The sequence below is a fragment of the Dermacentor albipictus genome, chromosome 4, assembly GCF_038994185.2.
Source record: "Dermacentor albipictus isolate Rhodes 1998 colony chromosome 4, USDA_Dalb.pri_finalv2, whole genome shotgun sequence".
Lineage (NCBI taxonomy): Eukaryota > Metazoa > Arthropoda > Arachnida > Ixodida > Ixodidae > Dermacentor > Dermacentor albipictus.
Genome location: NC_091824.1, coordinates 168,884,904 through 168,911,794, shown reverse-complemented (window position 1 = coordinate 168,911,794; position 26,891 = coordinate 168,884,904). Strand labels below are relative to the sequence as shown.

The window sequence follows — 26,891 nt, the reverse complement described above, 5'->3', positions numbered from 1 at the left end:
TAAATCCCCCACCCCAGTGCAGGGTAGCAAACCGGGAACTAACCCCAGGTTAAACCACCCTGTCTTTCCTCCTTCACTCTCTCTCTCTCACCAGTACAGGCAGGCAGTAAAAGACACCGCTGCCAAACAAAAATGTAAAAGTCAAAGAAAAGAAAAGAAAACAAGGAAAGATTTGGAAGAGCAACGCATTTGGTTTTGTATTTCCTCCTTTCTTTAGCAAGTTACCAGGAAAACATAATTGAAAAATTACTGGCGCAATTTTTCAGCGTTTAGAACAAATGGTGCCCAAATTTACCATTCAGAGCAATGACTTCCCCCTCAGTAGTGCAAGTTGATGAACAGTAGGATATAAACAAGGAAAAAATATTGGCGAGGCTCTTCCTCACGAAGTGAATTCTTAATGGTATTAAAGCAGATCACGAACCTTTATGAAAGCATTCTGTTTTACTTACTGCTATTTGCGATTTACTTCGCCCTCTGAATTTTTTTTTGCTTCACTATCACCATCCTTACTATGTTGGAACATGGGTACTAAAGTGCGCAACTTAAGTGAAACTTTTACTCCGTCTACAGAAGTAAGCTTTATTCCAGCCTGCGTCCAAGTAACACTCTGTTTATTGATTTTCCAGTGTTTTTGTCTGCAACGTTGCGAAACTATTAGTTGGTTTGTTTAGTACACAAGATACTTAACACCAACTCTCGTTTTTGTAATAAAATATTTACGTTTCCACATTCGCACATTAAAAAATTTTGAGTTTCTGCTGCATTAATATCGAGTTTTGTGACAATTAAAATAAATGTAACCAGAAACTTAGGGCTTGCTTGTAAACGTTTTTATTTCTGTTATAAAGAGCGATAACCAATTTCTTCGCGATCTTTGAAAATTTCTTGCTCTTGATAGTAATGTCTTTGTTAAACGAATATTTGTTGTTTTCCCAGAAATGCTTATTTTTCATTACTCCTGTGGCTGGTCTAGTGTGATCTTCTTGCAATGGGCCAAATACTAGCCGGAAAGGCTATTGGTCCAAATATTTCTGCGCGCATGTTTTGGACATTGTACAGTATAGCTATGATTGATAGGATTATTGATTGAATCCTGCACAGCGGAAAGTGGCCTTGATGTGGGTGGCAGCGGCTGCCGCCATCGGGATTTCCCTGTTCGGCACCGTCCTGTGGACGGGACACGAGCTGCCGTCCACGGTCGCCACGGCTGTCTTTGCCGCCACCACCCGGACGCTCTACAGCGGGGGCCTTGCTTGGATCATGTTCGCTTGCCTCACAGACAGAGGCGGTGAGCAACACGCCATTTCATGTATGCACGCGCCACCAAAGAAGCTCCACAGCAGTCTCTTACAGGGAACAGAGGTTGCGAAAGAGAAAACTTTATTTTGTCTTTTCTAGCTGTGACCAACTAAACTTCGTGTCCCTCGCATACTCTTCTCGCTCACTGAATAGCGATGGCTTCGAATTTGGCAGCCTTGATGTCATGAGGCATACAATGTACGAGGGTTTATTGGACAGCTGTCTGCTCCTAAGCTCACGTTCTACGTAACACCTGCTGTTAAACTTAAAAGGGTGTTCCGTGGGTGGTTCTGGCTGATACTTTCGAGGCTAATATTAAACACAAATACAAAAAAAACTGGTTGGGAGGATAGCCGCCGAGGTTACCCAATTGGTAAAGCACCGCACGCGTAATGCGGAAATTGTGGATTCGGATTTCACCTACGGAATGTTTGTCTTTTTGCAAACTTCCAATTTCCTTTACATTCAATGTTCGTTTATTCGAATGGTTCTGACCATAAAAATTGCGCCTCACAGATTCTCAAAGATTGGGCTAGTTGGTTCGGCACGATTTAGAATGTAACAGCGCGACTTTGGACGATCACGACGAAACCGAAGAGCACACAATTTGGTGCTCGCCCTTGTCTAAACACATGTTTACGACTGACAAAAGTCGCGCTCTTACCTTTTCAATCCTGCCAGTGTTAATAAAAATTTGGATTCAATTCCATTTCATTAATCTCGTACAAACAGCAAGATTCTATAGCTGCGTTTGGTGCTGTTTTAGGCGAGTTGGTAACTGTAATTGATGTCGGCGCGTCTTTGCGCACAAACAGAGGAAGAAAACGAAGGTGTAACCTCGTGCGTTTGAATCATCCATGGGATGTATTTTGCGACGATCACTCCGGCGACACTGTCGTCTTCGCTTGGCGTAGTGCTCAACTAGCCAATCAGCTCATCCGATTTTTCTCAACCAGCCACTCAGCGCGCCTGACGGAGATACTATCGCCGAGGCGACACTATTGCCGAAAGTAATATGTCCCCATATTTGCGCGAAAAGCCACAGATATGAATGAGCAAGATTCATAACGCATGAGTAATTATACAACTCAGAAAAGCTAACAGTTTGAGTTACCTAGTTGAGGTTAAAAAATGTAGGTGACAATTTTCTAGGGAAAGAATACTTCGCAATCGTGAGGAAGGACGCTTCGTGACAAAGAACGCTCATCCCCAGCTTACATTTCTCCCACCTTAAGTGCGGTGCACTGAGCAAGGAACCTCGAGCACGAACAATTTCCGAGAACTCTTTGGAAAACTCGATAGCGTCGCTGCTCTCCGTTGCGAGCGCACGAGTGTTGTTTCCATTCGATAGCCTCACCTCGACTACCAGCGAACCCATCCAGACCTCTTCTTGTTCCTGGAATTTGGCGGTGGTAAAGGAGAGGAATAGCAACAATACTTCTCCTCTCCTTGTGATGTGGAGAACGCGCGCGGACGAACTGTGCGATGGCAGGAAATTTTCGGAATAATTTATAGTTCCTCTAAGGCACTCGCTGTCGCTCTTTAGCCGCTCAGAGGATCTCGTTTACAGGGGACATGGAATCTGCAGACTGAAACAGTCTGCAGTCAGTCGAAGTCTGCGGAAGACAGCCTTGTAGGGCAGCCCACTTACAGAATTTCGCAAACTGTTCGCTAGAAAACCAGGAAGCGATTGCATATCTTTGTTCTTATTTTCACTGCGCTGCTTGGAATTTCAGAGCAATGTGCACAATGAAATACGTCTGCCCTGGCTTTTGCGATGCGTGGTTATTTAGTAGGCAAAAAGTTAAGACAAGTTGTTTTTTTTCTTTTTGGCATTGCCGTTGGTTATTTGCGCATGCTTCCTTGTGTTAACATCAAATGCCGCCCACACTTAGTCACAACGAGAACTCCAAACACTGCTGCTTGCTTGCTTTGAGTTGTGTAAAAAAATTGTATGGTTTGACGTCCCGGAACTGCCCAGCAGGTTATGAGTGTCGCTGTAGTGGAGGGCTCAAGGCTAATTTTGGCCGCCGTGGGATTCGCTAACGTGCACCGAAATCCAGGGTGTCGTTTGCCTCGCCCCCCATCGAAGTGCGGCCATCGCTGCCGGGAATCGAGCCCACGCGACCACGTGCTCCCAAGCAGGGCCCCACAGCCGCTGGGTTACGCGGCGAGCTTGAACTCTGTTCCTGAATTTTATGGCGAGTTTTCATTTTCTTTAAATAAAAAAAGAAATGCTGGCTGGTTAAGTTGTCATGTCTAGACATGCCCCCTTTCGAGGTTTCTCGAAGCTTGACACCCGTTCTACTGCCACGAATTATTCTTAAATATGCATTGTGCTGTTGGCGGAGTCATGTGTCATGTGTAAGGTAACATTGAATGTTTGCCGACATTAACAGCACTAGGCGTGTTCGTGATCCGGCCACTATTTCAATTATTGAAAGGTTCCACCCACCATGGTTGCTTAGTGGCTTTGAATTTGCGCTGCAAAGCTAGAGGTCGTGGTGTCAAATCCCGGCCACGGCCGCCGCATTTCGATGGGGTCAAAATGAAAGAACGCCATTGTACCGTGCATTGGCCGCAGGTTAAAGAATTCCAGGTAATCAAAATTAATCCGGAGTCCCCACTACGGCGTGCCTCAAATTCAGATCGTGGTTGTGGCACGTAAAAGCCCAGAATTTAATTTCTTTAATGCTTTCCATTTATCTGTTTGTTTCTTGTTTGTGTAAAGATCGCCCGTGATGTTTGATGCGCAGGATTCGTGACTAGTGTCCTGGCGTGGCCCGGATGGGCTCCAATCAGTAGACTTTCCTTCTGCATTTATATCATCCATGACTTTATGCTCTACTACCAGTGGGTCAGTTTCCCGGGCAGAGTTCACGGCGGCTACTATTTCATGGTAAGCATGCTCAACCTCTTCTATTCCAGTCCGCGAATGAAACAGTGGCGTTCTGCATCCTCTTTCTGGAGCGCAGCGCCACAATGTGAACCGGGATATTGCGTACGGGCACAGCGTCAAATTATTGTGACAGGAAAGGGGCAGAGGAGCAGTAGAGTTGACCGAATTAGTATAGGCGGCTGCCGCATCACAGGACGAGAGGAATAACGACACATCGAGTTCGCTACATAAATTGCTTAAAAAAAAAACTCTGGTGCTGCGATCGTCTAGCTACCATGGGAATTATAGGTACATGGCTTTATCGGATATTCGCCTTTGTAGCTCCAGACGTTCTTGTGACATTTCGTCACGCTTCAACTTTCCACATTTCCCAAGAAATCATAATTACTAAATGCATGATCGCCATAAGTTTCTGTCCATACGCATAATAATTGCTAATCGTAGACGTTCTTGTGGCATTTCATCCCGCTTAGTCTTTCCAAATTTGCCAAGAAATCATAGTTACTGTACGCATGCTCGCAATAAATTTCTGTGCATAAGCATAATAATTGGTAATGGTTGCATTTACAACGCAATGTATTCTTAAACGCGATCAACGTCTCTATGTCGTTTCAAGCCCGAACGGCCAAGTTTAAGAAAATCTGTATAGTATAGCCCGTTAGAACCATGCTTGCTGAACGGCTTATACTTGATGTATTAGTTCTGCAGAAACCCGGAAGGTGGAGAGAAGTAATTAATTAAGAAAAATTAAGTGGATGCCTCATTTTCCTTTAATTAACGGCTATACTTGTACCTCCCGTAGTCATTAACGTTAGAGTTCATAGTATATATATATATATATATATATATATATATATATATATATATATATATATATATATATTGATATAACTCATGCTCCGCCCAATTCAAAATGTTCCGGGTGTGATGTTTTGGGCATGAATGCAGACGTGGCCATGGTGAAGCGCGGCTTTTTAATCGGCATGTATCCGGTGGTTCTCATAAATCAAGTCTTTAAACCTAAGTTACCAACCCTGACGTTGCGGTTCGCCAACTCGCTATACATTTGTTCGTCCCTGATTAAGCAGGCCTTGCATGCTTAGATAACGGCCGTCTGAGGCGGTAGCTCTATGTTCTATGGCTATGGATATGGATATAGCTATAGCCATGGATGTTGAGTGCCGCCCCATTGTCTTCTGTATCCCTACGTTCACAAAGCTCTTGCTCGACTTCGCAGAGGGGAGCAAAACACTGTCCCTCAACTGAACAACATACGACTACTGAAGAACCTTCCTTGCAGATTACAGTGACCAGACATTGCTTGAGAAGCGCGCCTTCAGCCGCGTGCATTCCACAGTAGATGCAAAGCACGAGCGGAGTCAGAGTTTTAGTCCAGAAATATCCGAAAGGCACCGCTGCAACGCACTTTCTTAAGGGGGAGTGCCGAGTAGAGTTACGTTCTCGATTAACGGCTCCACCAGGGTTCCACAAGTGCACCCAGATCAGGCACTCATAAACCAGAATATACGTATATAAAATCATGTTAACACTTTTAAAATGTCAGAAGCTGCCTTGGCTCGTTCCTCACTCAGCTAGGCTGCGATACTGACAATAACCTCCCAGCATTACGAAAGCTATATAGCCGTAGTCAGAGAATCAGCAGTCGAAGTTGCAAGACTGTTCACATCTTTAGTACAGTTCGTCATCGCCGGATGAGTCGCTGTGGGAGTTCATAAAAGCACGGATGACCCGTAGTTTCGAACGTCGTTTTCGAATTTGGTGTTTGATCAGGTAAAGAAATTTCTAGCTTACGCATAACCGAATGGTCCTACAGCGACAGATTCTACCCTGAAAGCCCTTCGCAATTTTAGCGAAATGACGCTCAGTGTATTGCTCCGGCACGACTGACGTTTGCGCAAACAGTGGAGCCGCTGCCAATGCGAAAGCGCCTCGGATCTCATCCCGTCGAGAAGCCATCGCGAAGCCCCCCTTGAGCGCACTCCATATGAGAACTCCCGATGCATTGGGGTACTTGTACCTCCAGTGATGGCTGCTCCCAGCCTTTAATAAAGTTCGCTTTCACGGCAACGGTTATAGGCGCTCCACGACGTCGACGGTAGGAGAGATCACGTGGAGCAGATATACAACAAACGAGAAACAAAAAACACGAAAGGCTGAAGGGGAGAGCGGACAAAGTTACTAGCTGCAGCTATAGGCCAGCATACAAATAGCTGTCTCGGTAAAAGCGCAAGGAAGCGGCACGGCTTTCCGAAGGCCTTGAAATTAGTAAATCAAGTCAATCAGCTTAATCAAAGACATCCTTGTGATTCTCAATAAAACCCATTTGATTTGAAATGAACAAGCGTTTTCTCCACACCAATTATTTCCAACAATTACGTCGGTATCGAACATTTTCACACGCGCATTGTAATATGGCTGAATCAGTCAGAATGTGTGATCGAAGTTGGCCAAAACTTTCGCAAAAAAAAATAATAAACAAGAAAAGCAAGCCATCTTAAATACAAAAAAAGAAGGGGACTTAACAGTTCTTGTTTTATTGCGATAGCAAGTCTATGGACACTCCTAGCGCATTTCCGTCATCGGCGTCTCCGTGATGTCGTATAAATGCCAAGTGATAACATCGTCGCCGCGCGCCGTATGCTGTACGTGCAAGTGAAAGTGGTGCGACGCTGCACACAGGAAGAAAGCGCGCCGTGGGGAGATGGGGCACGAAGGTCAATTCGCTCGCTGCTGCTGCCGCGCTTCCTCACTCCAGCGTTTTGACAGCGAGCGTGAACGGCGTTCGAGTGAGCCGTGGTGTTCCGTATAAAGTTCAAGTGCGATAACATCGCGGGCGCGCGCTGTATGCAGTAGGTGCGAGCGGAAGCTCACGAGGGTGAGTGGAGAGGCGTCGTGGCTCGACCTCGCGCGCGCAAGGGCGGAAGCGTGCCCTCTTCAATTGCGCGCAAGACAGCAGGGGGTGGGGGGCGCTTTACTCCGGTTGCGGGTGTTTATGGCGCAAGCTGAGCGCTGCCGCGCCGGTCCTGTATTGAAAGCGATCTGCGGTCGGCGTAGAGTCTACGCGCGTCAATGGTGGCTTCGTGGGCGCTGCGCTTTCGCCGTTCGCGTTGAAGCGAGTCACAGCACGAAGGTCAATTCGCTCTCGTTGCTGCTGGCGCTTTTTTTCCTCGCGCTAGCGTTCTGGCAGCGAGTGTCCGCGGTCATCGAGTGAGGTGCTTTCATGTTTCCCCGTGCGCGCGTGACAACGTAGTTGCTAATTTAGTTAGCGAATGTTTAAAGCATTATACCTTACTTCGTATAGCTGTCTAATAATTTGCTATTGCAATCAGTGGTTCGCCTTTTGGGAGAAACTGGATTTTCTATGCAGCGGCTGCTTTAATTCCTCCATTCCGTAGGCTCTAAAAAAAACGAAAGAAAGAGAAACACTCGATTTTCAAGATTCAGAAAGAAACAAAAGGGCGCTGTAGCTCAATATGTTCATACAAGATGGAACTGTCTCAAACGGTAACGACACCGGAGTGGAGGAAGGGCTCAGGCGAAGCGCAGTTTTGCTCTCGAAAGCCGTTCTCTTTCAGATGACCGTGGTGGCTGGGAACTGCGTCGGCTCATTCGTGATGGCCTTCGCGCTGCACGCATTCTTCGAGAGGCCTCTCATCCTGATGGCCACCGTGCTGGAAGAGCGCTGCCTGCCGTGGGGGCGGAGGTCCACCGCCTCCGACGGGCGGGCCGCCTCTGCGCAGGAGGACGGCGTCGTCACCCCACGCAGGGTCACCACCGTCAGGGGTCGAAACGACCGCACTAAGCGCCTCTGAAGAAACGCACGCCAAAAGGGTGCTACGCCGTAGCAACCTTATGTACAGTCATGCGCCTGCCGAACTGCACAGGAAGCAAATGGATGCAGCGCCGCTATCGGGACTCCATTGTTCACCAACCAGGGCGCCACTGTTTAAGGAATTGTCGGAAGTCTAACATATTTACGTAAGCCTATGTACATCCGAAAAAAAATAAGACGGTGGCCCAACAGGTACTTAAAATAAAACAAACTGAAGGACCGGGCAGGACTGGAAAACTTTATTCTGGTGCTGCCGGACGCGCTTTGCGCGTAGCGGGCGTCTCCCACGCAGGGACCGACAGGGAGTATGCCTGGCGGCCGCTTCGCGGGCCTGCTGGGCGGCCCATTGCAGGTAGGCGAGTGGGGAGCTTCTGAGGGATCCGCGCTTGAAATATATCTTACGTAACACACCGAGACTGAGAGGCACGCTGTGTCGTCGCTCGAACTTCTTTGTACTCTTTGTCAGTCTCCTGCCAACAGAATTGAAGTAGTGGTCTTTTATATAGAGAAGAAAAAAGATAGGATATGAATGGGTGGGGCTAAAACCCTGGTTTAGGTGTCGTCACAAGACCCAGGCATAAAATATTATAAGACAAGAATATGAAAATAGTGGTTGCATGTCGTTAACAACCATTCCTTTGGCGCTTTTTTTTTTGAACTGCTCACTTCAATATGCTTTTTTCTCCTTTGAAAAAATATCCGCCCATGCTTTCCATGGCTTACATCACGTACTTTTTATTTGTATTTCACTTCCTTCTTCAGTTTCATAATTTACCTTCTATATGCTATAACTGCTTTTTGTTGTCATTTTCTGTCTCCGTGCGTATTAAGGCTTCGATGTACGATTGATTAATCCGCTCTTTCTCGAACCACATTTTCTCTTGCAGTACTCTGTACGCTAAAGTAAACAAGTAAAGTCGAAAATAACGAGTTTTCCCCTTAACAGTCAAAATAACTTGTCCCCCACTTTATCCACCTTGACATGTTTTCAAGGTTTTCTTCCTCGTGTCAGAGAAAAGAAAGGGACTGTCCTTTATGTGAAAACTACTTTACTTCTTTTTGTGACGGAGGCTCGTTCTCTGCAAAAAGATAGACAAAGACGTTAGTGCACCAAAAGCGCAGGTGAAGTTTTTGCTATGTTCTACGAGACATTTTTACGTATGCAACCAGATGACTGGTTAAGCACACTCACTCTAACTTATTTTCCACGCACTTTTAGAAAGTTTCTTTATTGCTGTAGTGCGTTCGCTCACTTTACCTCATCATTACTTATTTATTGAAGAACAGAAAGTTTGTGCAAAGCCAGCGACAACGTTCAAGCCTATACATCTTTGTAAATAAATAAATAAATAAATAAATAAATAAATAGCTAAGGGGATGCAGCGCGAGAGAATTCATTGGCAGCGATTGCATGCTTTTCTTGCGCTATCGAATATTTGTTTTTTATTTGATTAAGTTCAACTACAAGGTTTTAGTAATCCCTTTCCGCGCTAGTGATTCCATGCTATGTTTTTATAAATGGCGCCGGAGATATCTTTTTTCCCAGCGCCCAGTCGTATCTTGAGAGCAATGAGAAACTCATTAGTGATAAAATAACATCATCTTTATGGGTTCGGGAAACCAAACTCGTGGCGGGATTTATAGTATTATTTATCTGACGTGCACGTCGGTATGTTTGAAGCGTCAGTCCATCACAAATTCACAATTAGCCGAAGTGCCGCATCGGCAAACAGCACGGACAAAAAAACGGAAGAGCATATTCTTCAAAACAAGAAAAATTTTATTATGCACTCGAACTTCAGGTTATAAAGGCATTAAATTCAACAAAACGCATGTACAATTGTACAGGCGTACAATACGATGAACGTATGTGTAACGTGGACAGCAAGCATGGTCAGCAACTTTCTTGTTTTTCAAATGGTCGAGCGGGGCCCCTGAAAATTAGGGACCTGCAGCCCACATAGCTCTCACCTTACTCCGGCACGGGTCTCGTGTACAAGAGACGCAGAAACACACGGAAGCGATCATTTCCCAATTTTTTTTATCACATCCACGATTAAAATGCACTGCGAAACAAAGATACATGGATATAAAAAACTATCAGATCTTTCGTCAACCCTTGTTCAGTCGATTGGATTGTGAAGCTTGACAAAGATTGACAAAGCTTGACAAAGTTTGACAAATTGTGAAGCTGTACCACGATTTCTTAACGATGCCTTTTACGATGCTAATGCCTTTCGGCGCTTTTCGCGTTCGTGAGTGGTCAAGAGACGTAGAACAGGGCAACTCACGAACGCAAAAAGCGCCAAGAGGTATTAACATCGGGAAAATGCACTGATACAATATTGCGGCCCAGATGTAGAGAAACTCATATCAGTAATACAAGAAATAATGGAGAGAGAGAGAGAGAGAACAAGGACACGAAATGCACGGATATCAACCAGACGAAGAAACAATGAAAATGTGTACGAAACAAGTGCCCATTCCTGATGAGTACACATCTGTTGATGGAGAATATGAACACTTGCGAGCGGCAAGAAGAAGAGCAGAAAGAGCTTATCGCCGGAGCGGAAATATGGAAACGTAAAGGAATTCGCAGCAAATCCATTCAGCCATGCGAACACGACTACAAAAATTAAGGGAGAAAGATGGCGCTAATTTTGCGATCCTTTGCCTCCCCTGACGCCAGTTCCTCGAGTATGGATGACTATTCGTGCATTAAGCGGCCCTGTTGCTCAAACAAAGCAATTTCGTGGTCTCGCAATAGCCAAGGATACTTCCAAATTAGTGCTTGCGCAGGAATTCTGTAACGTTATAGCTAGAACAAGCGTACCTATTACTTGTGCTGAGTGTCAATATTCAGTCGAAATGACAAAAGAAAAAAGCTCAAAGCGTGTTTTCAATGTACAATTAGACTACGAATTTTCTATGATTGGGCTAAAATGCGCGCTTGCGCTCGAAAGACAATGACTGCTGCTGGGCCAGATATCATTACATATAGTATGTTGCAAAACATGAAACCTAATAGCAGATTGGTGCTTTTGAAGTTACTCAATGACTTATGAAAAAAGTAGTGTGTCCCTGACTTCACGCGTGCTGAACAGCACGCGTGATATCTGTATGCTTGCTTGCTCGCCTCCGAAAGTGACTCACACCCATTATCGGGGATTGGCCAAGAATCGAGTGATTTAAGAAAAAGGTTAACCGAGTCTGAAAAGAATCACTATTGGGAAATTTTGAATGGATAACGGAATGAAGTGGAATAGATTTCAAGAATTTAATAAGGAAATCGTCCTGGTTTAATTATAGACCCCACAACAGCTGCACCAACATCCCTATGTACTAGAGAACCCAAAGATGGAATATCAGGAATCGTTATATTCAATCCAGCACTAGGAAATTTTTCTTTTCTTACTGCGAAAAAACGGCGGCATGACAGGAAGAAGTGTTCTATTGCTTAAACTTCACCACAGCGTGAGCACAAGGAAGCGGAGGCCAGATCGATGCAGATAACAGTTTAATGCAGGTATTAGAAATCGGGATTTCGTCAACAGGACTCCCACTTTTGTATTACAGCAGAAGTTTCTATTATAAAGTAAAGGGAAGTGTCGGTAATCAGTTAAATTTGTTAACAATAGGTTCCAAAAATCTTGCATGATTGCCCGTCTCCCGAACCTAGCAGCAGTTGTGAAAGCAGGTACAGGAAGGATCGGGATAATTGAACCACTAATGGCAGCTTTCGCCAAGCTGTCTGCTAATTCAATGGTATATAATACTCTATGGCCAGGCACCTACACCAATCTAATGAGTGTTAAGTGAGAGGGTATTAAACGATGAAAGGTACATGAAATATGTGAGCCACTGTTTGCAGAGACAGCTGAAGATAAGAATCCGTTATTATTACAACTTCCAAGATCCATAAGTTGACTTTTTGTAGAGACAACTGAACCCCCAGAAAATGAGCTATATATATTGGTATGTAGTCAGGAAGTCTTAAAGAGAAGGAACAGTCAAAATGGAAAGAAGAAATTCCAATTCTGGATTTTTATTCTGTTTACGATGCATCTGTCGCTGCGACAGCGTTTATTTTTAGCTCCAATAAGTGATTTTGTAATAGCCGATTTAATGTTCAAGCCTGGTAAAACTTCTCTTTCTCTTCAGTCATTTCGTCCTGTGAGTCTGACGAGCTGTTTATGCAAGGTCATGGAGAAAATGACTGACAGTAGGCTGCAATGGTGATGTGAGCAAACAGAAGCACTTCCGGATCACATGATGACAGGATTTTGAGGGTGGCGATGCACCGTGGATGCAATTTTGAATATCGTTACTGATTTTGAACATGAACGAGTTAGGGGGAATGTCGCAATAGCGTTTTTTGGGGGGAATAAACGTGCCTTCGACACACTCTACCATGCTCATATATTGTGCGGAATACTAGAAATGAGAGTCTCTGGAAGGGTACCACGGTGGATATCCAACTTCTTGAATGGCAGATCAATATTTATTCAAACAAGCGAAGGAAGAAGTTCCTCTCATAATCATATTCAAGGATTCCCACAATGCGGTGTCTAAAGTCTGTTTCTTTTAAAGTGTGTGATGGGAGACTCAACGCGGAGACTTTCACCTGCACTACACTACTCTATACGTGCGGATGATGTTTGTATTGGACCTCTGGCTCATGTGCCCGCCTCGTTCAACCAACCTTTCAGGAAGGCCTCAACATTGTGGAAAAATTCTTAAAGGATAGAGGAATCTAACTGTCTTACACGGGGGTGCTGCCATACAGCAGAGGATATCTCCAGAATTGTCAGCTTTGCCTTGAGGGACAAACTTTACACATAGTAAAACAACACAAATTTCGGGGGGTTATACTACACAGGAAAATTTCTTGGAATTCTCCAAATAAAGCCCTCGAAGAACGAATGAACTAAATAATAAATGTTATTCGCCAGGCAGCATGCACGACATGGGGAGGGCCGGTTTCATCCTTACTAAAGGTACATAATGCACATATAAAGCAAAATATAGCATATTCTTCACCTGTTCTGCATGGAATCGCCCGTTCATCTGAAGGGAGACACCAACGATGAATAGCTAGGAGCCTTAGAGTACGCTTAGGTGTTCCTCGAGCAACCTCAAGTTCCTTAGTAATTGCAGAGGCACGTCATCCTCCGTTTCCTATTACGAGGACGGTTGAAACCTTCCGACACAACTTTCGCGTTTCAGTGCAGCACAAAAGGCACCCACTAGCGATTGCATTTATACAGAGAGACAGAGCGAGCATCAATATGGTGATTCAGGAGCACAAAAATCTACTACCATATCGCGGATTTAGGAACTCAGTAATCTCCTACCCACTATGGCTACTCGTCGCCCCAAAAACAGAACTTTCCATTGAAGGAATCATTCGCTAACGAGACATGTTTATGCTAGCAGCAAAACAACTAACGTTATGCCACATATACTATCGATGCCCGGGTTATAATCAATCGTACACAGATGGTTCTTGCCAAATAATTATTAGACAGCCGCTTTCGTCATTCAAGAATGGAACTACATGCAGACGTTTAGACTGTCTGACATAACATCATAAACTACATCTGAGCTTTTGGCAATGTGGTCTTGGTTACTATACATAAATTAACTGCAAATTAAAAAAAAAATCAGAGTCATTCAACTCTGTGAAGGTGGATAACCAGCGGAGCTGTGTATATGGTGATAAATATGTAGATAATAAATGTGTTGATTGATAATAAAAGACACATACCACAATGAATTTCGTTTCCGCGATATTTTTTAGTGTTTTATAAAATTGCACACTCAATGCTGTTTTTTTTATTTTTAACCTTCAATTGTTTGCTTTTCTGGTTTTAGTATTTGGTCACCAAGGTGACTGTATATCGCTTTATGATCGCTATGATATACGGTCAATGGCTCTGTGGCGACACTGGAAAAATTCTTGGCCAATGTGAGGTCTTTATGCCACCGATGACGTGTCTTGTGCCCACTGATGTTAGTGTAACATTGACTGCCGAACCTTTCCAAGAGAAACACACGAACCACTTTCCGTCTGGCCGAGACACGTCTATGTTGAAATCATCCACAATAACTATGGGAGCGGAGTCGGTGGGGTGATCCAGCCAAAGGTGCATACGCTTGGCGCTTGCGGCGCGATGCTCGTCCGTATTACGTGCCACCCGCCGTCGCCGCGCACATTCTCGCTTCTGTTGGCGGCGGTGTTCTTTCTTACGCGCGCTGTTCTTCCGCAGTCCTCACCGCACGCGACCTACCATTGCACGGGTGGAAGGGAACTGAGATAACGTTACGTGGTTTGCCTATAGAGCCTGTGACGTCAAACCGGAATTCATACTAAACAGTGTCTATTCCGGTTTCACATTTTTATAACTATATTTTTTATCACAATACATTTTGACGCTTCTCGCGATTAAACGCAGCTGAGGCATATCCGGTGATGCGCATTTGCTTTATGCTTTAGTTCTTTTAGCTCTGGAGCGGCCGCCATCTTTTTTGCCTGCGCACGCAAACCACCTAACGTCGCGTATAACAGCTAAGCTGTAAAAGGGAAACAATGCGTCATCCTTTGTGACTCGCAGGTAGCTTTGTCGCCCCTTTGTGGTGACATCGCCAATTGGCAAAACATGGCGTTAGTTTACAAGACACTTAAGGAACACACAAAAGCAAGGGAACAATATGGCGCAATAATGTTCCTATGGGTACCTGTTCACTGCTAAAATCCCTGGGAATGTTGCAGCAGACAAGGCAGCTAGACAAGCGCGTGTTAATAACGCCACATGTCGTCTCGCTCATAACAAGGCGAATGGCGGTACATACTAAGACAGATCTCAGCCCGTGGTTGAAAAGCAACACAGTTTAATCAGAATTCGAAATCCACAGATTTATTTCACATTACCCCTTTGCTTCAATTTAAAATCCCGTCCACACTGCGTACAAACAGAGCCTCTGAAACGCTCGTTCACCGATTGCGGTTCGGTACCGCGTACAGAGAACACCTTCTACAAAAACATTCGAGCTGATATTCCGGAATGCACTTGTGGCCACGTGGATGAGGATGTGCAGCATCTTGTGCTAGAATGTCCGCGACACGACACAGATAGAAAATGTTTAGCATGTGATTTAGCGGCATTAGACAGCAGGCCCTTCAGCCTCGGGAAAATCTTAGGTCCTTGGCTAACATATTCATTATACAGACGAGCATTATTGGCCCGCCAATGATTTCTAGAATCGAGCAATATTCTCGGCAACTACTGAGTAGAGTGCTTGTCTGTGATAAGCTCACTCTATGGGATCTTTTTTACCTGACTCAATTCAATGCCTGGATGCATGCGCCTGCCTTTGAATCTACTCTGTGTTTTCTTATGTGACCTGATTTTAGTGCAGTTATGTGACCGGACTTTTTGTTTACCTTAGTGCGCCTGTGACTGTACTTTGTGTTATTGTGATTTCGAGTTGCATTTTAGTTTTATCTCTTTCCATTCCTTGTAATGCTTCCACTTATGAACATATATATTGTATAATGCCCCCCCCCCCCCCCCCACACACACAATACTCCTGCTGGAGCCTGTGAGGATTTTGAATAAATAAATAAATAAATAAATAAATAAATAAATAAATGCGTTTAAGCTCATTCTTTTTTATTTTTCATATCTCTATGTGAACAGGGGTAGCCGGCGCCAATGGAAGGCGACATCTCCTAAGTACCATATATTAACAAACGAAGAAAAAATATGACGCCCACTTTGTCCGCTGAGAAATGTATCCCGAATTCGGGATTTGTGCCGTGGCATGGACAGAAGTCAGACGTTGATCTGACGCTCCTTTAGGTGTTGTGATTCTCGTTTGTAGTTATCACGCTTATCTATTATTTTATTTATTTATTTATTTATTTATTTATTTATTTATTTATTTATTTATTTATTTATTTAACGCAGTTGCTCTCTCTTTAATATGTGTTAGCCGAGCATGCGCGAATTTCCTCTGCGGGAATTTTCACCACATGAGATGCGACAGGCCGCGCTGCATCTTCTGCATGCATGGTGCGTCGGCAACAATTTCACGAGCACCAGAAACTTCAGCACCTGCGAAATATTCCCTTTAAGAAATGACACACCAATACACTCTGTTTGAACAGCTCCACAGCAACGCATTTTATACCAGAAGGACGCAAGCTTGTGGAGCAAGCTACATCGGCGCTTTGCAAAACGTACACTCTGCAGTCGACACACAGGAACAGCTGAAGCGAGAAAAATGTGGACGACAAGTGCAAGGAAATAACAATTCCATCCACGCAATGAAATATTGCTACATACCGGTGCTTGACATATCGCACTAAGTAGTGTGCGATATCTCATGCGATAGCTCTAGTTGTGGAGCTACCACATTTCCCTCCCAACTCTTACTCGAACAACGTGTATCCGTTCGAACGCCCTAGAGGAGCCAGCCCATTGCAAGGCTACCGGCGCCAAGGATAACTTAGCAGCGCGAGAAGGCTAGTCGATACCAATCAGCAGAATACATAAGCCATTCTGGCCACAACACACTTTCATCGAAATATCGCTCGCCTTTCTGGAAGAGCATTTGAGTAAATTATGGCCATACAAATTTTAAGCATCATTTCTCAAATGCGAGCTAGGTAGTACACACCGGTTTCATCAGTAATTTAATGTAACTAGTATTTGCAGCATGTGTGGCCCATGCTGACGGTAGGCTGCGATTTTTCATCAGCAAAAAAAATTATACGAGGCAGTCTGAGACAAGTTTCTTTTAAAAGAAAATAGAGATTAAGAATTTCTCGTTGTGATAAACCGTACATAAATTATGCGCTCTTTCATATCTTCGATCTCACGCTTAGAAGCTCGATCCCAGCCGTGCAAGGTAATAAAAGGTTCCGTGTTGTTTTCGTAAAAGCGCAACCTGATTTAAATTTTCCAGCCATTAAACGACGGCACGAAGGAAGCACGACAGCCTTTAGTAATAAGCTCGAGCACACTGAAGTAACAGTGCGCCAGGAGATTAAACATGCCCAATTTTGCTGTCGTTCGACATGCTTCATTGCTTCACGAAGATATGAGACAAATTACACAGCTGTAATTGATCAACAACAACAACAAAACATAACTCAACGTGTGCGCGGGCTTATATGCAATTTTAGTTCAATGGAAATTCCCCTTACTTAATTACAATCGCCTCGTTGAAGAGAGTACACCCTCGAATATTATTTGACGTCGCGTCTATAGCCCGGTTAATTTTGTTTACACGGCAATAGCAATGAAACATCTCACAGCGGCGGCAGCCCCGGTTTTTCACGCTCGAGTAACTTTAGGCCGCATCGAAAGAGGTGCTGGAAGCGGGGACGCCATGTATTTGCGAGGCTTGTTGACAACATCGACCCGATATTCAGCACAATAGCTAGCATGCTATGTACGTAGACGGTAACCGAAGCCGAGCTTATGTCTCCAGCGCGGATTTGTCAAGCGAAAAGACACTATTGATTAAAAATAGAGGAAATCTCTTGAAATTGAAAAATTGAAGCATACTTTCCACGTTGTTAGCAAATTACGATGGCCACGGGAAGAGATTTAACGAACATTTCGTATGCCTTGGAATTAACTTACTGAGAATGAGAGCTGGATTCCCGTCTTATTTTTCCGTGAACTGTGCATATAATAACGCGTTCAGCGTTTTTGTTTTTGTTTACTTCTATTTTTTCCCTTAATTCTGCTTTGTCAGCGGTTTTGTCGGTGTAGCCTTTTCTGCAGTAGTAGTACTCGGATTTCCTCAATGTCACGCAGCTAATGAGAAAAAAAAAGTTCGTGGATTGGCTTCCTTTTAATTATCCAGAGTTTTAAGCAATTAAAGCAGCGACAAAGAAACAACATTGCAAAAAGAAAGTTGAGCTTCTAGTTTCTTTCAAAAGGAAAGTTGAAAAAAAGAAATAAAGAAAAGCGAGCTGAAGGGCGTTCTGACGCTTCACTGCAAGCGTAGCGCAGGCCCACCTTCCTCGGCTATTCCGACGGGTGCCAACAATATAAGCCCATTTGCATGTCATACTCATCAGTGGCGCTTCCCAGTAACCGCAGAAACTCGTGGAAGAAGGAAGGCCGCACGACGCGAGCGCTGTTCGTTGAATGCATTACGGGAGTGTCCGGTTTATTTGCATTCTGATCCGACGATGCGCTTCTTCCGTTGTCACAAGAGCCGAGGGAAAAGTGTCCCCAGAAGAGGCTGCTCCCGAGCCGCTATAGCATCGTCTCCCCTATGCGATCGCGAGGGAGACTTGCGGCGGTCCTCCTTGCGATGCAACGACGAAACTTCCGGCGCAAGCGCTTCTCGGGGGAAACCCATCCTCGGGCTCGATAAGTACTTCCGTCCCCAGATTACACGTGCGCGACGCGGAAACGGTCTCATTAGAAACAAACGTGACCGACGGCTCGAACAGAGTTCAATACATTTCAATAAACGCACTTTACGTTAGAACCGCATCGCCACCAAGACTTCAATTCGTGAAACATCGTTTTCTTCTTAAAGGACAATCGCGAAAAGTAGAGACATCTAATGATTGTGAAACAGTGCGTTTGCCTATAGAAAGTTATAGCACTACCTTCCCAATTTACTACGCCTAAGGTTTAAAAAGAAAGCATCTAATTTCGTTAATAAATTACTATAAAAACTTAACGAGATGCGGCTCTTAGAGTGATAGAAAAAGTAAAAACATTCAATCTTAAATTTGATTGTACAGAGATAGCTAATTTAAAAGACTTAGATGTGACAGTTTAATACAAACGGCGCAATCAGCGCATAGCCGCGGGCGCAGAAACGCAAACTGAGCACTTAAAACAGTAACCGACAGAAACATATAAAATGAAAACACCCATCAGTTTTGCTTACGGATGTCCGAAAGAAGTGCCTTTAACTTTCTTTTCAACAAGTCGATGTGCTGACCAAACTGTACAAATGTTTGCCATTGTATTGTTTAACGTTTTTCCTTTTCTTTCTTTCTTTTTTTTAGCTCATATAGGATTTAAAAGTAGATGAGTAGCCGTCGCGTCTAGCACGCACATATATCCCCTTGCATACAGTTAATGATACACACAAACTCAAAACCTACTAGCATACCCCTTTGATGACGATGTTCTCAATCACTCCTTTCTTTCTTTTTTTTACTGGGACATTATTTTTCAATGATTCCGTCAATTCTACAGACAAATAATTTTCACATGACAAATAGTTCCATAATAGTAATTATGAATAGATGTACAGTCGATATGAAAAAATTGATAAGACAGCTCATGTGCTTACTCCTCTAATACACACATCAGTTTTCACCGGTCAGTTTTGTCGTGTATCGAAACACGATACCTCATTATTTCCTGAAATCTTTCGCTCTGCCATATTCATTAATAAAACAGAAACAATTAACACTCTCGTTTGATGACCCAACAGTGTGGACATTTCCTTCTATTAGCAAATGTCAATCCAAATTAGGCACCGGTTGCGAAGCCTCATCATGGCTGCGCTCACCGTCTGTTTGGACTGGAAAGAATGGCAGTTCGGACGCCGTTAATGCACCTGTTTAGTCCCTCACAGCTCCGAACACGTAGGACACGATGATTAATGCAAACATCGGCTTCAACATCGTCAACTCTTTACTTTTTCTATCCAAAGCTGGATAAACACACCTGGTTGACCTTCGATTCAGCGTAAGAACACTGAATGTACTAATGCACCTTGCGAAATTTCAGTCAAGCCGTCTTGTCAATTTGTTCACTTATATTGCGAGAGACGAAAGAACCGCGCGATGAGTCAAGCCAGCTCATCCCTTAAATCGTTCGATAAAATACAGCAGTACCCCCGCACTTGCGCTAGAAACGACCTACAATCCACCCCTCACCTTTTTCTTTTTTAAGCTTATACTGCATGTACCCCTATTTCAATATCCTAGTCCGTATGCTTCGTACTCAATATCAGTAACCATCCACCATCATTTCCTAACGTTATTGCCCAACCTAGGAATAAGACGCGTTATATCCATTAGGCGTGCAGTTCATCACGCCGCAAATGAAATGCATTCAATCGATAAACATTTTTCCGCTCACCCTAACGGAGCGCCCTTGTGCCGCGTACGCGTTGCGACGTTGACATATGCTTCAGGGTAACAGCCGTACACCACGGTGCCGTCATCGCCAATCTACTTTATCTCCGTCTATATCTTGCAATCGAAGACGCAACTAGTCTGTATCGTTTGTATATGGTGCACGTAGGTGTATAGTAGACGGGCAACCTCCTTTTGGCGACCAGAGACACTCACCCTATCGTTCCGGTTCACGGGCAGCACCTGCGAAGGAACAGGAAGAAAAAAGTAGCGCCAACTATGAGAAGCTGAAAACCAGCGGCCGAAAGTCTGGTGGTTGCATCACTCGCCAAAGGTTGCACATGCAGAGCGGTGCGCACACACACACCAACTGCGCCGCTGGTTCGGCGTAAACACCATTAGTCTCATACCAGAGCCCCCACTGCCACAGAACCTAACGAGAAGGCGTGTGTTTTCTTTCCATGTGGCCAAATACGTCAGCTTCCTTGTAGATGTCTGCTGCACATGATATAAACAAATACATGAATTATTCTTTTCCTGTTGTTTGCCAAATAGCACTATTTTTCCTTGTTAATGAAGTCAACTGGTGCGGTAATGAGGCCGCGTTTCCCCTTTGTTTCATCTTTCTTCCTTTATTTTTCTGTTTTCATCTGCATGAGACGTAGAACCCGTTAACGTAGTGAGACAAAAAACAAACAAATAAATAAATAAATAAATAAATAAATAAATAAATAAATAAATAAATAAATAAAAGCAACGTGTCATTGCACTACGCAACACTAAGCACCCTTGAATAAGGTGGCAGATTGCGCTTCGAGGTTAACCATTCCTAATGGGTCTTTATTTTATACGCTGGAACTCCGCCTCTGTGCTTTTGTACCCATTGCAACAGAAAGGTTAAACGATACCCAGCGCTAAAGGCAAATGGCTCACATGGCGACAGCTTGTTGAAAACGGTTAATTTTGGCGCGGGGCACTCACTCTCTGACGGCGGAGTAAAATTAACACACAACTCGAATTATAACGCATATTATGCATATACTTATTACTGCTGGCACTCCCAACTATCGAACACGCCCAACTATCCATATTAACCATAGTGTTCTGCGTGTACAGATATTACTCAAAACAGATTTTACCAAAGGAGCGAAAGCTGCATAATAGATTCCGTGCATTGCAGCTATGTTCCTCCCCCTCCCGCCCTCCTTCAATTTAGTCTAAGCCTTACGTAAATGTATGCGTAAATTTCAGTTATGCCAAACCAACCAGCATAGACCCAAGCTTCCAGAGTTCTCTATGCAAGTAACGCACTTGGTTCTGGAACATAAATGACGAGTATCTCGACCTTCAGCAGCCCTATGTGACACTCGTGATCGCGGAGTCTCATCGAATACTTACTCATTCTACAGGTGGCGGGGGCTACATATGACCCCCTAAGCGTGGGGATGGGGAGAAAGGATACGGCATCACTGCAAAATTTCGAGCAAAAGACGAAAAAAAAAGGTGACAAATGGCAATGTAGGTAGGCGTGTGCGTGCGTGCGTGCGCGCACGCGTGCATGCGTGTGTGTACTGCCCATGAAAGCACATTAGAAAAGATGGCAGCGCGCAAAGCGTCGCCTTCAGCATATTGCCAATAGCACAAAGTGTTTAGTGTGTCTTCACCGGAGGCCAGACCTATCGGTCAAGTGCCGCTACCGAAGAAAACTGTACAAATATTTGTTTGCCTTATGGCTCAACAGTTTTGTGTTTCTGATAGAAACAGTCGAGACTGAAGCATGGCTGAGACAGCGTTGAGGTCACACAGTGTGTAGACACTTTCACCAAGGCCTGTCCCAGATTTCAGTCTTCCAGATCTGCCTGCAAACTTAACTGACCTTTACTGTACGCCGATCTTGAAATGATACGTAGAAACAATCTTTGCTATGTCATGCAGCGTCAATTCAACACCGTGAGTATAATATTGCAAGACGGAACAAGAAGTACGGTATACGACGAGGCTATAGCTTGTCTCTCTTGACAATTATTCATAAATGTCATGCTATCATTGCCGTGTAACGTATGGCGTGGCGAACAATGGCATTTTATTGCATACTGCATATGCATCCCTCTATGAAGCGTTGTTTCCGTTTGGCAACGTTGTCTGTTTGCCGGATGCTCTGGGCTAACGACATCTTTTTCTCTAGGGCTGGCACTGCCTCATCGCTTACGCCCATTTTTGTTTCCTTCCGACGAAGCGCGCCATTGTTTTATCGAGATCAAATCAAGGGCACGGGAAAAAAATGCGTGCACGTCTGTTTGAATATCGTGGAAGCGCGGGAACGGCACAGCTCGCTTGGTGGCATCCACAATGAAGCATTTTCTTTCTTCCTTTCTTTCTTTCTTTCTTTCTTTCTTTCTTTCTTTCTTTCTTTCTTTCTTTCTTTCTTTCTATCTATCTATCTATCTATCTATCTATCTATCTATCTATCTATCTATCTATCTATCTATCTATCTATCTATCTATCTATCTATCTATCTATCTATCTATCTATCTATCTATCTATTCTGTACTAAGGGATGATAATAAATAATTCTCAATGCTTGTAGCGAAACGGAGGATTACAACTCGCAAGTGGTTCCCCGTGACGTCATCAGCGAGACAGAACACCCGAGAAAGTGATTATACAAGACGAAAAGAAAATGGAAGTTGTACTTAAACGAGATGGGAACGAAGCACTTTTAAGTATTGGTTACAAGCTGTCATCTACGAAGCGACAACGCCTTACTTAAAGCTCGAAGAAAAAATCGAGCAAAAGATGAGAAATGTTCGAGCTGATCCCAAATTCTTGCTAGCAAGAAAAGCAGACATGCGGCGAGAAAATGATAACTGCGCCCGGCACAAGTTGTAATCAGCGAAGCGACTCGCTCTTTATATACACTTCTTATATACCTTCACACATAAAGAAAGAGAAAGAAACAAAATAGCAAAATAAGTCCATCTTGCCATTTGTGCGAAGTTCAGGCGCAAATAATGAAAGGGAACTGCTAGAATCACTCTCAAGGCGTAACGTGGTTATGGAAAATGAAAAACAACACATGTGCTAACGAGCCGAAAATACTTTAACGACCCAAGGGGGAAAAAACAAGAAGGGGAAACAGAACGCACTGCCGCGCTTTCGTTTTCTTAATTTCCCGAGCGACTCACTTTCCTAACTCGCAGCTCATTGCACACAGACAGTAAGGCGCAGCCATTTAAGGCAAACACATTGCCCAGCACCCTTTGAAAGAAAGAAAGAAAGATTCATTGACGTTTCCGGGTGCTTTTATCTGCACCGTCTGGGCTGGCTATTAGAAAAACTTAAAGCGCGATATATAGCAGTGCTCTCTGGTGTAGCTCTATCATTCTGGCCTTTGCGGAGCGACTTTGACTGCTACGTTATGTTGATGTCCTGCATGTAGCATTTGCCTCCTCGAAATCAGGCTTAATAGGCACCGTGATAAGATAATGAATTTATATAGGAGCACAAGACCCGGTGGTTTATTCTCTGTATATACAAAGAAATGCCTGTTTACTTTCAAAAGCAGCACAGAACATTAAATCAGCGGAGTTTTATTGAGCCTGAACACAGCTCAGATGAGGTTTCTTGCAGGCTGTGCTTTCTTACTATGCACTATGGCTTAAGTTACGTACAGTCATCCTATTGCTGGCTATAGCGGCATGTAGAAGGCTACTTCAGACTAAACTTTATCCGCTGCATGCCATCATCACTGTCGTTAGAAGTGTAGGAAAGAGGGAACATAATAAAAGTAGCAAACTAATAGCAACAACACAAATGCTTCAGGATAACAAGAAAGCAGTTTTGACAAGTACCTTGTTAAACACAAACTTCCTACACACCACATAACTTTAGAGCAAGGGAAACGTGCTTTCAGCAGCACGAGTACCTAAATTGGAGCAACTTTTATAGGTGTGCCGCCGGCCAATCTGGCCAGTTTTTATTAAAGAGCCTCTCTCACTCTCGCAAAAATGGCTAATAACACCGTCCGCATTCCGTGAGAGGCTGACATCGCCAGTGCATTGGCTGCCGGCGCGCACATCAGTGGCACTCGCGTTCCTCATATTTAGCAGCACAAGACTCATGATCGCAGGCTGTTTTTGTTTCTCCGATTTATTAACCAACTCGCCTAGCTTAACCAACTCGCCAACTCGGTCCTTGTTTGTAATTTCACACATTCGTTCTTTTATATTATATCCTTCACCGCGACTTTCCCATTTCCATAAGTGTAGGGTTGCCAAATGGGCATGACTTTGGTTCGAGTAAATTCAATCGGATTCAATTCCCTTTATTTACCAGAAAATATCCTGGCTGGACTCCGGGGCTAAACGCTGCAAGAAAACAGCTTGACGGGGCCCCGGAGACCACACATACATGGCAACATGTGACAGGTCAACCGATAACAGATGTTTAAAAGCATCATACACGAAAGTTATTTACACAGGCAGTAGAATATCATTATACATTTATTAAGAACGCGCACTCTTACTCGAAAAAAGACAATGCCTTTGTGTTGCAATGCACAGCAGATATAAATTGAAGAAACTAACAAGGCACAATTCTACAACATTACTTAACACTAATTTTACGTACAGAATCAAATGGCAACATCACTAATACAAAAACTCCTAGCCTTTGCATTTTGCTCATCTCTCACTTTGCTAATCTTCCTTATTAGAGCGCTAGCTTTCTGTAGCTATTTGGATCACATTGGACAGACGCCAGCCGATCTCGCGCAATAAAAACCGGAAGGACAGTCAACGTGGGCCACTGGTTATGTGCTGACTGTTGTCTTGTCGACCAGACAACATGGGCCACTGGGTGCGGACACAAGCAGACCAAATCGGCACTGGATGAGTGACATTGGTGTGTGCCCATCCTTGGCCAATAAATGTGCCAAGATCACACAGATGGTTGACACAAGCCAACACGATTGTGCTGTGATTACAAGCTATACTTTGACGGGCTATCATTCGGCATTGTCCTTGGCAGAAAGAGAAAGAGAGAAAGAGAGAGAAAGCAAGGAGAGGAGAGGAGGGAGGTCAACCACACGGGCGTCCGGTTTGTTATCCTTCACCGGGGGTAAAAAGAAAGGGGGGAACAGAAAGACGACAAGAGTGAGCACTGAGCGCACGAGGGAGGACGCAGTGGACCGCCACTTCGAGCGCATGCTGACTTGTCCCCGCATGGTTCCGTGATTCACGAATAGCGCGGGGATACGCAGCAGGTCTCACAAGAAAACTGTCGCAGAGTTCGACAATCACGGTCGATGGTTGCTGCCACATTTATTATTATTATTATTATTATTATTATTATTATTATTATTATTATTATTATTTCACAATGCTTTGCCTGCCACATTTTCCTTTTGTGTACATTTTGCCGCGCGTATTAGTTTTAAGTGCATCCGTACGAAGGCTCCGTAGCTGTTCCTAGACAATATAATAAACATCTGAATGACTGACTGACTGATTGATTGATTGATTGATTGATTGATTGATTGATTGATTGATTGATTGATTGATATTACTTACACAATCAGTATGCTGATGAGCGGGAATTTCACGAACCACTAAGGTTGGTTCGTGAAATTCTCCGTCTATGACTGAATGGTGCCTTTATTTTAGAACATTTCGCAGTATACCACGAGCAAATGCCAACCTGTGCAACATTTTTGACGTGTCCCAGACTTACTAAAACCATCTTCAATGCAAACTTTATAGTTCGCCTTGCCGTTTGTCATTGACTTGGGCCCAATCGCACCACCGTTATCGACGTGATGGGCCGCTCGGTGCAACACATGACAATGAAAGAATAGAAATTGAAAAACATGACGGCACCGTATCGACATCTTGGGTCTTCTCGTGACTTTTTTTTTTTTCAGCGAAATGAATGAGACGCTGATCGAACATCTTTTCGGCCGTTGCCGTGGTCGTTGTCTTCGTTGTTGTTGTGGTGGTCGTTGTTTAGCTGATGCGTGCCAAGAAAGATATTCCATAGAAACGCCCATTATCACACAAATATGATGAAGCACGTTGGCGTTTACAAGTTCAATTCCTCATCCCTGCTTTCTTTTCCTCAACCTTTCAAATTATTACTATAACGTCCCCATACGTCACCAACACCACCACTACGTCCCCATAATTAACGGTGGCGTAGTGGTAGTGGATTTGGCGTTGCGCGGCTAAGCCCGAGGGCGCGGTATCAGATCCCGGCCACGGCGGCCGCATATTGATAGGGGAAAAATCTGGAGGAACCTTAAGCTTCGCCTTTAAGAGTGAAACGGGATAGCTTTCAAAGACCCTTACTGCTTTTCATGCTTCCCGGCAACTGCAGCTTATGTAACCATAACATTTACCGGTAAACGCGGCTGCGAACGCTATATATGCGCGAAGGCGACCTTTCTGATAAAATCACGGCCTCTTGCGTGGGTCGATCTCCTGTTAGTGTTTCGCACTTTTAACATTTCAGTCTGAGAAGAGCTAACATAAAGGACACACAATGTCGGTGCTTTCCCACTACACTTGTTTGTGGGCTGCCGTTTTTAAAATTCCGAGGAATAACTTTGTAAAGAATGAAAGACAAGGTATGAGCAACTTTGGCGGTAGAGAAGCGGTTGGGTATACGCGTCCGGAATAATTCTTTTCGTAATAAATTCGCTGGACGCCAG

General features: G+C 44.1%; 2 protein-coding genes across 8 annotated transcripts in view; one reads left to right on the top strand and one right to left on the bottom strand.

Annotated features, from left to right (window-relative positions):
* The window catches only part of LOC135910093 (nose resistant to fluoxetine protein 6-like), a 64,044-nt gene extending 55,522 nt beyond the window's left edge, over positions 1-8,522 (top strand). For all 3 annotated transcript variants that reach the window (XM_065442116.2, XM_070537793.1, XM_065442115.2), the window contains 3 exons: positions 1,105-1,291; positions 4,059-4,201; positions 7,798-8,522. In XM_065442116.2, the coding sequence (XP_065298188.2) occupies positions 1,105-1,291; positions 4,059-4,201; positions 7,798-8,034 (567 nt within the window). In that variant the 3' untranslated portion in view covers positions 8,035-8,522. The remainder of the gene's footprint in view (positions 1-1,104; positions 1,292-4,058; positions 4,202-7,797) is intronic.
* The window catches only part of Dgk (diacyl glycerol kinase 1), a 555,078-nt gene that overhangs the window by 242,668 nt on the left and 285,519 nt on the right, over positions 1-26,891 (bottom strand). For all 5 annotated transcript variants that reach the window (XM_065442108.2, XM_065442112.2, XM_065442113.2 and 2 more), the window contains exon 4: positions 20,401-20,427. The gene's annotated coding sequence lies outside the window, so the exon portion shown is untranslated. The remainder of the gene's footprint in view (positions 1-20,400; positions 20,428-26,891) is intronic.